The sequence below is a fragment of the Acyrthosiphon pisum genome, chromosome A1 (assembly GCF_005508785.2).
Source record: "Acyrthosiphon pisum isolate AL4f chromosome A1, pea_aphid_22Mar2018_4r6ur, whole genome shotgun sequence".
NCBI classification, from domain to species: Eukaryota; Metazoa; Arthropoda; class Insecta; order Hemiptera; family Aphididae; genus Acyrthosiphon; species Acyrthosiphon pisum.
Window position 1 is genome coordinate 135533210 of NC_042494.1, and position 16302 is coordinate 135549511.

The 16302-nt window shown below is 26.8% G+C and overlaps 1 protein-coding gene across 2 annotated transcripts in view; it reads left to right on the top strand.

Annotated features, from left to right (window-relative positions):
* Positions 1-535: 535 nt before the first annotated feature.
* LOC100163682 (cyclin-dependent kinase 14) overlaps positions 536-16302 on the top strand; it is a 52858-nt gene continuing 37091 nt past the window's right edge. Inside the window, exons 1-2 of one of the 2 annotated variants that reach the window (XM_001944848.5) lie at positions 536-841; positions 11001-11087. In XM_001944848.5, coding sequence (XP_001944883.2) covers positions 793-841; positions 11001-11087 — 136 coding nt within the window. In that variant the 5' untranslated portion in view covers positions 536-792. Of the gene's footprint in view, positions 842-10466; positions 10763-11000; positions 11088-16302 lie in introns of those variants that run through there. The other variant, XM_003243865.4, reaches the window with a different exon arrangement.

A 16302-nucleotide genomic window follows, 5' to 3' on the forward strand; every position in this document is an offset into this window, starting at 1 on the left:
TGGTCAAACGCGCGCCCGCGAGACGACGTGTGAAATCGTGAGGGGAGGAGGAGAACAGTGTGTCCGGGCCGGACGATAAAAAAAATAATATTCAATGCTGATCGAGAAAATGAAAAAAATACATAATAATATTTTAGCAGTGGAAAAATATTATAATTATATATTCTTTTGTGGATAAACACCCGGCGCCGGGGCAGTGTTCAGAGTTTGTGTTAGTAAAGAGCAGTTCAATAATAATAATAATATAGTGATTAAGTCGTCCCGGCGTCGTCGTCGGGGCAATCGCCAATCGCGTTATTATATTTTCGACGGGTAAGCAGTCTACCGCGGTGAGCAAGCTGTACAACAGCTCACGACTACAACTCCAACTGTTCGGTGTGCGTCGGCGTCGAGGACATTCCGGACGGCGCTCGCCGGGGACATTCCGGTCGGCGCTGGTTGGTCGCACTGTGCGCGGTCTGCAAAACAGACGGTCACCCACGCAGATAAAGGGATAAAACTGAGTTACGAAAAACAACAAATGAGATAACACGTCCGTTCATTATTAGTTATTACACGCGCAACAAGAACGGCTATGTGTAATATTGTTAAGTAAAAAAAAAAAAAAAAAAATAGTAACAATAATAACAATAATAATGCTTTAATAATAAAAATAATAAATCATGTACAAAACGAAATGTCTGATAACGTCCTTTTAGTTTAAGTGTTGAAATTCGATCCGTCGGTAATCTGTAATATTATAATATATTTTTGCTTTTTTCTCCCGTTTTTTTGATTTACAAATGACACAGCATGTACTGCCAGCCAAACTGCAACAACTCTACGTCCAAATTGAAAGATGGTATGTAGATACTACATTAATACGTTTTGGTCAGAGACTGATAACGTCATTATTGCATTTATATTTGAATTACCATTCGAATATTGGGTATTTTAAATCACAGGGCTCCAACACGAACTGGATGAATGTGGTCATAATATTATGTAGGTTAAAGCTTGAAATTTGTAGAAACATGGATTTTAGTTTTGTCACCAAGCCAATTTAATAATATTTATAAGGAATGTAAACTATAACAATTGCGTATATTTTATCAAGTATTTTAATGTGTGTAATATTCACATACAATTTCAGATATTGTAGTCATAATACAAAATTCCCAATGATCAGCTGGTTGGGTTGAAAATAAGGTTCTTTTTATTAGATATAATAATATATACCTAGTTTTTAATGATAATAATACATTGTTGATCATTTTGATACCAAACATTTGACTATTTTAGTATATACAGTGAGCATCGCTTAATGTGATTTCATTTGTTCAGACCATTTTGATTTAATTAACCAGTTGATTCCATAAAGCATATTTTTTTCAGTATTATATTTGGTTTGGGATTTTCATTTTTGATTCCAATAAATGGTTAATTCTATAAACCAGTGATCACATTAAGCGGAACTCACCGTCGTATGTATTTACCTTGATATTATGTTAAATATTACCTGAGTAGTAAAATTGTGATTCCATAACTGGTTTATATTTTACATAGTTACTTGAATAATATAAAGTATGTCAACTACAGATGTTTTAATTTATTATCAAACATTTGGTTGACATACTTATTCTGTACCTACGTCTATCTTATACTTTGCGGTGTCGTTGCCTATATTATATTAGATATTCTCAAAGATAAAATTTAACATGATATACCTACCAGGATACCAAGGTACTTGTGTAAGAAGCACTTATAACTATAGCCTTTTTTTTATTCATTACCACAAAATTGTTTATATAATGTTTTCTTATATTAATTTATAAATCTAATTTATTTATCTAGGTACTTAAATTATGCTATTGCATTTATTTGCATAATAGGTACTTGTCGATATTGTATACCATTAAATATACTCACCTAATTAGGTATTATTATAATTTGTATTAAGCTTATAAGTACATTTTGACTACCTACAATTTGTAATAATAATGCAACACTATGAAATATATAAATATAAGTATAGGTACAGGTAATCAAATATTTAGTTAAGATTGTCATTATTCCTGGTTACTAGGTACATTATTATATTTTATTATATTTTATTATACATTTTGTGAAGAATTTTTATTTTTTTTGTTAGTATTTTATCTTTTCTTTTTGGAAATGAAAAATAATGTAATTAATCCTGAAGTCAATTTTATACTTTATAGTACCTATTATTATTATTATTAGTATTTATTATTAATTCATATTTCAGCCAAATTAATTATAAATTATAATTAAATAATTACAATAAATTACATTAATAGCTGATACGTATATTAACTAAGCTATAAGCTTGTATCTGGTATACCTATATATTTTAGTTTACCTATGTTTTATGTGTGTACCTACCTATGAAGTTTAATGTTTGACATATTGTAAAATAATACTTATTTTATGTTTTCATAATGTAACACCTAAATTCTGTTCCTAAAAGAGAATCCTCAGTTTTCACGCTTGTCAACTAACAGCTATTGCGGTGCTGAACTCTGGCTTTACAACTTACATAGAATTTGAAGTTGACATTACCCGACAGCCCTTGTTTAAGCTCACTGATAATGTCAGGGTTAGGGTAGAATATTTTATTGTAAGTAGGTAGATTTGATTTAGGAAAGCAATAGATGATTTTGTTCAGATTGATTCAAACCCTTAATTTTGTGGATTTAACTGTAGATTTATTAACACATAATAGTGTTTATATCATGAGTGGTCTGTTATATTTTTAAACTTGTTAAATAATCTGATTATCTGATTATCTGATCTGTACTCAAACAATTTCAATTATTAGAACTTAATTAACTGAATACCTACTAATACATGTATTGTTAATTTTTTGACTATTAAGTTGTTTTACATAACCATTAACTACCTGCTGTTACCAACTTTTTGAAAATTTGGTACAAATATTGAGAATACCTATCAAATATTTGTTGAATAAAGCATAATTAAACATGTATATAATAAAAATAAATATTTATTTATATCTTATTTTTTGCTTTTCTTTGAATGCATGCATTCATTTAAAATATGTGAGTACCAAATAGATGTTTCATATTAATTTTACTAGTGGTCCTAGAATTCATATATTTTTACACTAACCTATAATTATCTATATATAGGTATATTCCTACCACAGATCTTATTTAAAAATAATTCATTTTTAACTTTAAACACTAATTGTATAATTGTATGTTTTTTAATCATATTTTCATAATATTAGTATATTATTATTATACATGTTAATACTAATTAAAATAGAAAAAATAAATATTGCACCTAATTTAGTTATAATTTAATTTAATTTAAAATTTTCAGTAACATAGGGGCTAATCTCGGGGCTAATATATAAAATGTATTGTTTAAAAAATCTGCATTATCTATACGTAGGTAATATTATTTTTGTTATTTATTTAATTAGTAATTCTGTATCATACTTGTACTTAACTAAAATAATGATTAGGTTATGCAATTAAGATTACTTCAGAAATGCAATGTGTGAATTCTGAGCTTATTTGCATCTGTGTACAACTTTTGTGAAATGTACAATACCTGCAGTTATGTAGATAGCAAGGTAATTTAGTTGAATGTATCTATATAAAATGGATACTAATTAGTAAATAAATAAAAAAAATTTTAATTGGTATGAATAAAAATAATTAAGCACCTATTCTCACTAATACATTTTAACTGTTTGAGTTATAATTCAGATACTTAAAGCTTTAATTAATTAAGAGAATCAAGATAACACATGTTTTTTTGTTGTGTTAATTATTAATAATATTTTTAAGTATATAATAGTAATTCTAGACAAAACTTTTATTCCTTAACTCTATCCTCATTAAACTGTCTATACTGCACAGCCGCCTTTTTTTTCGTACAAACTGGGTCAATAAACTTTCATCAGCGTTCGGATTAATATCCAATTAGTATTGTATTGCATAAAATGTTAAAAGGCTTTACTAAAATCATTATTGAAACCTTTTAAGTATAAAAACTTAACATCAAGTGAACATTTGTGTGTCATTACTCATTAGTTTAGTTTGAATATTTTCATCCCAAATGAACTGTAGTTTTCAGATGGAAATCATTCTAGAGGCCCCTGATGATAATTTACGTTCTAAAATAATTATTACACGTCTGAGGGTCTCCTGCTGAGCTTCTGGATAAACGCATACATTATGGTCGATTGCCTCTCAAGGGTGTGAACAGTAATTTATTGCGCCCTTTTTATTTCTGGAGTTTCTCCCCTTTTACTGAGGTTTTGCGGATGGAATATTGTTTCCTTACACTATGCCGCTATATTCCAAACATCAAATGAAATACCTCCTATCATAGTCGTATAACAATGACCTAAGGTATCGTAATATTGGATTTTATTGCTTAGGGCTGCTGAAATTATTACGTATAATAATTTCGACGAAAAATAGTTTTTTATATAAAATAAAGGTAATCGAGATAAAAATGTACAAAAGAAGATAATTCTTTATGTTTTGATGTATTAAACTAAATAAGATATATTTATTGATTTAAAGAAAATACTTATAACAATATATATTTATTATAAAATGTTCTTAGAAGTACTTTTGCTAATGGATCATCTCCGCTCAGAATCGTTTTCGTATTTATTGCATTCATATTCAACAAATCCATTACTGCAGTAACCTACTCAATGAAGAGACCCTCGACACCTATATTATATTGCAGAACCAAGTTTTTATTTTTAGTGTCCCGTAAGATGTTGACTTATATGTTATAACATAAAAGTTAAAAAAAAGTAACTACATATCATTCAAAAATCGACGTTTATGAATCGAATCCTAGTAAATAAACTACTTTGCAAAACAAAATGAAAAATGTATGTTTTCATTCAAAAAAGTAAAAAAAACTGATAACGATACAAATAGTAAAACATATTGTTCGTAAAGACGTCAAATTACGCAAATAAAACTATTTTCAAAAAAAGTTATGAGAACACTACATGCTACAACACCCTTACGCGTTATTAGCCCCGTTTTACAAACGTATAAAACATAGCGCAGAATTTGCGTTCAGAATAATACATTTTATGTCTGTACATTTGTTAAGCTTACAAAATAAAATCTGAGAAGCAAAAATGAAGAATTTAATTGTAAATAAAAGCTCGGACGTTTTTTTTCAGAAACACAACTTCTTTTAGTCTTGCTCTCAGCGAGGAAAATACTGAAGCTATTTATAAATTTTCCACTACATACACTTAAACCATAAATTATAATTATCTGTTATTTTCATATATGTTTATATTGTTAAAATTGTAGGCTAATAACCTAAGCTGTTGAAGCCTTGTTCACTAAATAAAAAAAAAAAAAAATCTACGTATCTAGACATAATATTTATATATATTATACATATTCATTGTACCTATGTGTATGGTCAATATTTGTGCCAATATATTACCTATATCGAATATGTTTAGTTTTGGTTTTCAATAAATATCGTAATAATATGCTCCTAAAAGTAATGACAGCGGTCAGACAAATACACAAATAAAAAAATCATGTCACTGTGAATGCAATATTCATTGGTTCGTTAAGAATCTAAAATAGTAAAAATGTTAATGTAGAAGACAAGCTGACAGAATCGTGTTTATAATGTGCAATGGATATTTATTGTTGTTTTTTATATTTTGATGACTTACCCACTTTTTGTGTCACAGTTTTGTTAATAAAAATCAAAACTAATGAAATATTTAGATTATTAAAAATAATTGAAAAAGGTTATGTACTACATATAGAATATCTCACCATATTAGTCCTCATAGATTCTTTTCCTCTACTTGCCTCCTGTCTATAGTTTAGAACTTATATCACTACATGAATTCATAATGGATATTAATAATTGCAGTTGTAAAATATTAACATAAATTAGCCCCATAGGATGGGCTATATCAGATTACTATATTTAATATAATACATAAAAACAATTTATTTTTTTTATTTCGAGTTTAGGTAAACCAAAATATACTTAAAAGTGTTATAAATGTAACTAATTATGAAGTAAATAATTTAAAAAAAATAAATTAAACATATTCAAATAGGTACTAGTTTTAAGATACTAGGTATATTGAATAGTCGAGTATTAGCATTACCTATGAAACTTACAGTTTAATAACCTAAAATATTTTACGAGATTTTTAGAGGATAAGACATCATGTATAAATATTGTTACATTTGTAAGGTAAATATATTATATTCTATTAAATAAATTCGAGCTTTTAAATTTTTACAAATTGTCAGATTTATGGTTTAGTTTTTAGACCACATATTAAATTTATTCTGAGTATTTTATATTCTATGTTTTATTAAACTATTTACAATATACATACAGTACAGGTACACGGCAACACGAACTGTTGTCTATTTGATTATGTAAATATTAGTCAGTTTTAATTAACCTTAGTTGTAATAACCGCATATAATACACTAGCTTCAGCCATCTCGTGTCATGCAATTTCCTCTTTTGGTAGGAAATTGAATTAGGCTTGGCTAACCAGCGTTTCGTTTAATGTGCTGTATAAACTGTTAACTCATGTTATTTAATCACGTATATTACATAGTACACAGGCGAATTGGTGACACTGACACATGGCACATTGTTAACTTGGTTTTGAATGTTTTTTTTTTTGGGGGGAGGGGGTTAGGTGATAGCTATATTCATAATAGATAGTCAATAACTGATTAAACTGATTATTTTTGGTAGCTGAAATAGTTAAAGGCTATTCTTTTTGAGTCATTTAACTTACAAGGAAGATAGATAAAAAAATAAAATAGAAAATATGTCTTTCATTTATGTGCATACTTTATGTAATTGTTTTAAATTATAATATACTAATCTTCAGTTTTGACTGAAATTTCAACGTATATTTTCTTATATTATACTTGAGAATAAATACATTCTGAAGAAAATCCTATGCAATAATTCTTCAGCATTTTTACAGGTAATCAGTACATCTACAACTTAGAAACACATTTATAAATTCACTTATTGTCGTCCAGCTTGGAGTTTAACTATTTTGTTTGATATGAAAAATGTAATTTTAGTATTGATTAAATATACTAAAAAGTATAATATAGTATATTTAATCAATGATTTTAGTCTTAAAAAAATTGTCCTTCAATTCTAAACAACTTACTTTAAAAATATTTATTTAAATAATTTGATTTGTTTTTGTTATAATATCTACCTTGTATAATGATTATGATCATCGTAATATTAAAATATGGTTATCAAATCTTTAAACCAATCATGGAGATATCCATTTCTAGATAATATATATTATATAGGTACCAATATAAATATATATTATATATACTTTCTATAATATGTTATATGGTTTATAACTGGTTAATGTCGAAAGGCGTAACATTTCATATCCTATTCTGAGAACCCTGAATCATATACAGTGTATTAAATTCTAACATCAAGGGTAGATCTTCGTGTTGCAATTTGTCCGTGACCATTCCGGACAACCTCGTAATTGAATTTCGCACAGCCCTACAACTGAGGGTGGACAATAACGTGTCGGGACGTTTTTCTAGGTAACTTAATCTCTCCATTCGTTTTCTCTTGAATTTGTGGTGTAATTGTTTTTGTATAGAAGGACTTGAGTAGAGAAACAAAAAGTGTAGTACTTTGAGAGACAACAAAAGTTGGACGTGATAGTAAAATTCGTTTGTAATAAGTTCATTGTTAAGAATAAAACTTTTCAATTCAAATTAAACATTACTATGTGATTGGCTCGTTTGTTTTATTGTTGAATGTTCTGAATAATTAATATTTTGACGTCATACGGTTAGGGAAATACTTCGTCTGGGGTCCCTTGTGTGTGGTTTCTTCCGGTGGAAAATTGATCCTGTGCGCCCATCTTCGACTGTTTTTATGCTGCCAGGGAATAGTGCCCGCCAGAATTTAAATTAGAAATTAATGTTGGAGAGCGAATAAAAACTATTCTAGGATTCTGTGTAACCTTTTATGTAGGTCATATTTATTAAGGGATGCAAAGTTGGAATATACATGAAAGCGAGTAACGGGCACTTTATGTTATTTTATACGTTATGAATCTAAACCATTTACTTAATAGGTTGGGTCTTTAACATATACCTATATACAAATAGCATAAAATGAACATATAATACTTATATATATAAAAGTATTTTATTGAGCTTACATTTCACTTTCTTAAAAATTATTAGTATTATTGAATAAAGATTTTTTTAGGTATAACTAAAATGTAATAACTATTAGGTATATATTATTCGTATTTATTTTCTCATGTAATTTGTTTGACGATATTTTCATTATTTTAATATTTTGGATGTAGGTAACCTAGTCGGTAGATTTTTCATTTGTCAGATTAGGGATTTCTTTAATTATTGAAACCATTATTATTTATGACAGTTTCACATTATTCTGCGTGATAAAAAAAACCAAGAAAATTGTTTTGCCGTAGATTTACCTACTAAAAATAATAAAATAACTAAAATCGTTATATTTTGTTTTTATCCAATTTCAATTTAAAATGCTTAAAAAAATTGTGCGTAGGTATGTATAGGTACATAGGATTTTTATATTGCTTCAAGAAGAACATAATATGATAATCTTGTATTACGTTACAATCCTTGGCTATTGAAATGTGAAAATTTTTTAAGTTTTTAACTACATAATAGTTTCAAAATTTGACAAAATTTAACTTCAATTGCGCTATAGATCAGCCAAAATATCATTTCAAAATGGAATAGATTAATAATTTTTTACTGGTTTTTAAGGTAAACTGATACATAAATCGTCCCGCTATATAATATAAAAATCAAAATTATGTTTAAATTTTTTATGAATTCAGCTATTTTAAAGTCATATTGAAAAATTTATAATAGGAAACAATATTAAACTATAACTCGTATAATACTATAAAACTTTTTTAAAAATATTTTATGATTAAATATATATTATACAGAATAGGTATATTTGTAAACAATTCTAAAAGTCATTACAGATTTTATAATTGTCACTAACTAGTTACAATTGGAACTACTTTTATACGGTTTGATTATCAATCAATAGTATCATATTATATTAGTTCAGTAATACATAGCCATGTAGATTTTATATTGTCCGACTTATTCCATAATATAAAAGACTTCGGTATCTATATATATTTATACAAATATATAGGGTTCGGGCGACCGACTTATATTATATCATTGTCTAGTAGAAAAGGGAATGTTTTGTTCGGTGTGTGGGCCCATATAATAATAATTATTACAATTAATTATGACCACTTTGGATGTAGCGGATGGAACGTGGAAATGTAGTAGTTGATGTTGCAATGACCCTTTATGTGCCAGATGGTGAATATTGTTTCGGGTGTAGTGAGTGCGAGTGGGTGAAGGAAAGACCCCTATCCATATCCCCTTTTTGATTTTGACAAGGATTTTGCTGTCAAGCATGGTTAACGTAAGATCGGAATCCAGATTTATGTGCTAAGGGGAAACTTTTATATTATATATCCTTTTTTATTTGGTTACACGCAAAAAGAAATACTCAAGACAAAACTTGGTACCTATTTTTCATTGAAGTTCATAGAACATGGTTAATATAATATCTATATCATTTTTTTTAAGTATTGAAAAATGTTGTTAAAATAAAATTAATTTTTACCTAGTAGAAAATAAAACACATTCATTTGAATTGTTTGTGTGTAAATATTACAAGTTCAACAATTATTTTAGTTTTATATTTAAATTATACAATTTATTTAACTTAAGTGAATATTCGCTTTTAAAATAATATGGAAATAAATGTATATAACGAAATATCTTAGTTGTAAATAATAGTTTTTAAACATAGGTACATTACAATATTAAGAAGATATCTTGAAAAATTACAATTTCAGATTAATTATCAGTTTTTAATCAATCGACTAATAATAATAACATTATTTTGCAATAGTTAATTTAAATTATAGTGGAATTATTTTATTAATAATAAAATTCTGTTTAGAATTTTACAGAACAAACATCTGGATCTGATATACCATAACATGTAATATGTTTGTGAATATTTATAATTTAAATATACTTTATATATCTGTGTTTATTGTTTTATTGTATATGGGATTAGATATGAAGTTATTAGGTATTTTTTTGAATTAAAAAAAAAAAATATATTTATTTTTTGGTTATTAATTTATTATATTATAATGTTGTAACTACATATTAATTTAAGAAATATTATAAAAACAATTTATTTTTATGAATAAGTCAGTTTTTATTAATTTGCTTTCATTTGCATAATGTGATATGCTGGTAATCATTTCTGCGACTGAACAATAATATTGTACTCCTGTGAACGGCGACACTGACGGGCACTAGCTGACATTGCTTGCCAGTTGCTACTGCTTTTAGTAGTGGTTCTCGTGACCCGTTCGCCGATGGTTTTGCTCCGTGTGCGCTTTACTGTGTGAATTGTAAATTAAAACATACAATTTTTAAGTATACATTTGACATTTAATTATTTGTATGTTATATTTTTATATTTCTTATCATATATGTAAATACATATTTTTTGGATTTTAATTATTCTTATTTAAAATTTATTTATAAAATATGTTAGTTGTACCGAGTGAATAATGATTATATAAAATTGATACTCCTGTAGTTTATTTTGGTGTTTTTGAAAAAACCACCGAAATCAGGTAATCATTTTATTATTGAAGATTGATGTTTTTATAGTTATGATGTTTTAATTTATTGTTATCTTTATAAATTGGTAATTTTTTGGTTTTCTTGTGATAGCTAGAAAGATAATTACAAATTTGCTTTGTAAAATTACAAAAAATATATTAAATTAAATTATATGTCCTATAGTTCTTTAGAATTAAAAATTGGTATTATTAAAAATTTGTTTAATAATTACTTAATATATTGTTTCAGGAGTTACCATGAGAGAAAAGAAGAGTGGTGCTTTAAGCAAAGTTCAAAAAATTAAAAAACGCCTGAGCCATAGTTTTGGCCGACTTTGTAAGTACTAATTATTTTGTATCATTGTCTTCTTGTTGTTTAAGCCTAGGCTAAAATAAATACATTGTTGAGAATTAAATTAATTGTTGACATGTTAATAACATGGACCCACATTGGAATAGAATATCGACCAATATTGATGTAATGACATTTGAATGGTTAAGTGGGAATGTTGATTGTTTTTAGTACCTACTACGGTTACCTGTGCTGTGTTAGAACAGAGTTGTATTTCTATCGTGGAATGCCTACGCGATCCGTCAGCCTACGGATTCTGCGAACTTCTAACGCGTTTCCTTTCTTAGCGTAAAATAAAATGATAAAAAAATATCATACATTTAAAGTGCTTGCTAATTTATAATTTTCATCGCTGCAGTATTTAAAAATTATTGTTATCTATTATACTACTTTAATTAGATTTAAATTGATTGTAATTTATATTTTGCGTTTTTACGGATTTAGTCTCCAAATATGAATCTCGTGTTATAACACGTAAAAATAAACTTATGCTGCTAAAAAAAGATTTTAAAACTATAACGGTTTTTAAAATAAAATAATCCATTATTGGAGTATAATATTACTATTATGTAACATTGTTTATTTATCTTAGACTTGTTTATTAATTATAGTTTCCAGTGTTCACCTAACATTTAAATCAGTATTTAAACTTTTTCCGTTATTCATTTTAATACAAATTTTTTTATTATTATCTGTTACTAGCCTGTTAGATAATGCATTTTATACTGCCGGAAAATTGAATTATATGTGGAAATTAAGGATATTTTAGTACATGAATTACTTACAGCCTATAATATATATAGTGTACCTACACTTGTACATTTTGTGCGTAATTTTTTTTACCGATAGAAATAATATTTCTTTCATTTTAAATGTTATTTTAATTTTGCCGTATTAATATTTTGTTCCTGGCATTTTTTATGTTACTAGTATGTGCAAAATACACTAGGTAATAAGTCTGATATAAACGGCATTACCTATTCATATTTCTACTATACTTTTATATATCTATACTCGTATATATCTGTATTTCTACTATACTAATCCGAATAAATTATAGTTATTTAAAATTAATTTATCATTCATTCTTTCTGATTTAAAACTTGATTTTAATAATGTTCCCAACTATATCTGAAAATGGTAAATTAGTGACATTATAGATTAAATTAAATTTTAATTGTGAATATTAGAAAAATATAGAATTTTACTTACCTATTTTCTGTATCATTAACATTTGTTCTTATGAACGTCTGTATTTCGTTTACTATAGGTACCTTCCTATATCTTGTAGTATCATAATATTATAAAGTATTATGTTTTCTATTGTAGATAGTTGTAAACTATGTTATAGTAAAGCACTAAAGCGTAGGTTTGTAATATTTTACACCACAATCCAGTTATTATTTTTCTTTTGTATCATATTATGATAAAATGTGTTATTCAACACCGGTCTTACAATAATGATATGGTTAAGCAAGTGGGTAATGGAGGAATACCTAGTAATGTATTATAGTAATACTTCAGTAATACGCCTCTAAACATTGATATATTATGTATTAATTAAATCTGATTATAAATAAGTTAGTTATTACTAGGTATGTAACTTGTGGTCAGTTGCCGTTCTCATGCATCTATCTGTTCATGAAGTTTTAACTAGTTTAATTATGAACCATTTAGTTATAACTTATAACTTATAAACAAGTAAGGGTATAGGTCTTTAACCATAAATGGCGATAATTTTATATTATGAAATTGATAAGCAACCAAATTATGAAAATATTTACAGTTTCACCTTTGTTTTCAAAATATTGAATTAAAATGTTATAGTTATTTTGTTTATGTTGTCTTATAGAATTAATGAAGTATTACAGCGATTAATTTTCTACAGTTTTGTTTTTAATTAATTCGAGGGTCTATTAATCCTCCATGTAGTTGGAAAAGACCACCGACTCCATAGGGGGTATTTTCCATTAGTAGGATTAAGGTGACTTCGTCCTCAGAGTTCTGCTGACATTTTACGTTTTAGAAATCATATAATATTTATATTTTTATTTGAATTGATATCGTTTTAAGTTAAATAATAATAATAATAATAATACAATCTTCATAATTCTTTTGTTATGACTCATTGAAAACTTCCTTATAGATTACAATGTAGTAATGTATACACACACATACGCACACACACATGCATGTTACAGAATATTGTTAAGACGAATTGTATTGAATCGGGTCATCATTATCTCTCTGATCTTCTGGTTTACTTTATCAGTTATATAGATATCGGTATGTATGTAAATATCAATAATAACAAAAATAGTGTAGTATATTTAGTAATTTACTATTACACATATATAAACTTAAATATATTTATTTAAATATTAATTGTCTAAATGAAAATGTTATCCGTTACAATCACAAAACTATAATATTATAGTTCGCTTAAATTAAATAAATGTTTTATCGGTATGACAATTATTATTGCCTCGAGGCCCACTCGTCTCATGTTTGCCTTGGCTGTTAGGCGTCTGGCTGATGATTCATTTTAGTGCATAGGCAGGGGTGCTAAACATGTGCAATAGTATATGTACATTTTACACTCATGGTGCATTAAATAATTAAAGATTAACGCGTGTTAAATTGTATAGTTTAAATTAATGTTTGGATTCTAATTTATGATGTGTATTCAAGTTTAAATAACTTTAATTAATAATTCGGTCATACATTTATAATTATTTTTAATATACCTATTAAGTTAACAGCATTTTTAGTAAAATGTTTCAATTTTCAAGTTAATAAGTAAGTGCCTAAGCCTAATCAAGACTTGTTACACATAATAGATGTGAAGTTGTTTTACTTTGCTTGTTTTGGAGTAGGATAGTAGTCTGCTAAACTAACTATAATTTATATTAGGTCATCGTATTTGATAAAAACATTTCCAAGTGGAGGTTAGATCCGAGATTGCTATTGTTTCATCAAAATAATACCTATCTAATGTATCTTTGGATATTCAGTATTATAAATCGAGTCATAATATACGTTTGTCGCTTTATAGTTTTTAGAATAAGCCTGCAAGTTGAAACATAGGAAGCCGAATGAAAAGATGAATAAGAGTAAATATGAAAATCGGTAGTTATACGTGCATTGGGTTCCGGAAAACAGTTTAAACCCTAATTGTCATTCTACGCGCATGCTTATAGTACCCTGCGCATGTGTATATCATAAAAACCAAACCAATAATACGCCGCAAGTCTCAATGTTCACACCGCATTAAATCACGTACTCTTTTCTTAAATAAAACGTATATCTTTTGAATTGTTATTTATTTTTTGTGTTCATTATCTAATCAAAAATCAATAGTCAGATGATTTTTTTTATATTGTGGGATACGGAAAACAATCATCAACCATTAAAAATATTTAGTATATACCACTATATAAAATATATATAATATGTAATATACATAATATAATGTATGGTATATTATTTGATTTACAAAAATAACGTAAATTGAACCATTATATTTATTTCGTTAAACCTGTGTTTTCAACTGTCAAGTATGCTGACTTTAAGAGCTTTGGTATTTGTCTTTGAATAAGTTAACCCCGTTTGCCGAGGGAGATAAACTTGTCGTTTAAAATCTTTCAGAGGGGATGTATTCATCCTAAAGGTCTTATGTGAATTCGTTCCTTCCTAACACCTGTTTCGTAGGTTATTTCACATATATCATGGAAATATTTTATAGCATAAATAATTATCAATTAAATATTATTTAGATGTTTAGTATAACATATTTTGGATACATTTCATGGTTCATTATTAATGCTCGGAGCATAAATGGTAATTGGTGTTCAAAAATAAATACGTTTATTTTCATATTTTAGTGTTTAGGTATACTATTTCGTTTTTGATCTTTATAATACGGCGAAGAGATTACAGGAATCAAATATATTTTATGATATTTATTCATACTGTATGGATTTTGAGACTTTCAGTCTGCAGGTAACGAGTGATGACATTTATTCTGGTTATAAGAATGTTATGAAATATTTAATTTTGTTCGTGTTTTTTATTGTTTTAAACTGATTTACAAACATTATTTAATGTACTATAATCCTTTTTTATTTTTCCTTCCTATGTTTATCTCTATATTAGGTATGCTAAATATAATCTATACAGAAGTAGGTAATATAATACAACTATTTTATATTAAATAATTTTCTTCGAATATTATTTGATTTTAAATATAGTTGTATGTAGATAAAAATTAACAATATTTAATGTACACTAAGTGCAATTTACGATTTATCATGAAGAAAATGTTTCAAGTAAAGTATATATAATTTTTTTTTACAAATAAATTATAAAACTCTTGGAATTCCATGCTTTCTATATCAAATACATTTTATTTTTATTAAAATACCGTATTTTATCTTATATTTGATGTATATCATTTCTTTTAGACATCTAAATTAATAAGTATTACCAAATGCAGTTGTTTGAAAGCTTCAATTTAAAAATTATATCCGAATCATGATATAGGCATAAGCCATTTGTAAAGGTGAGATTATCGCGTGACATATTTGCAGAACATCTATCGTAGGTATATGAGCTTTTGTTGTTATGTTCAATGATTTATGGTGAATTTCTACAGAAATGAAAATAACAATAGGCCCATAGGGGCATAAGTAAACATAAGGATTATCCTTTTGCACTGTACATTACAACCGTCTATATATCAAACGAGGATATTCTTAGCCATGTCCTATATTTTGAATCAATAACAATATTATAATATATTCCAACATTTCATTGTACTGCGATATTGACCTTATAATGTAATTACAATTTATTATGTTTTGATTTTAACATTTCGTTTGATTTTTCGACATTTTAAATCGGCTGCCATATTTATTTTATATATTTGGATTCTGAGCGGAGCAATTAACTTATATCTATTTTACAGATATGTTTATATGTTTTAGATTCTGAGTGGAACGATGAATGTATTGATTTTACAATGATGTGTGTTTTTTTTTTAAATTTTAAATTTTTTATTTTTTTTTGTGTCTATGTACACGATAAGTAGTCGAAATAATGCTTCGATTTTCAACTTCAGTATCTTGTTCGATTCGAAAGTGAATATCGTAAAATTCATAAAATTCCCAGTAATTTTCAAAAGCGCCGTGAAAAACAAAAG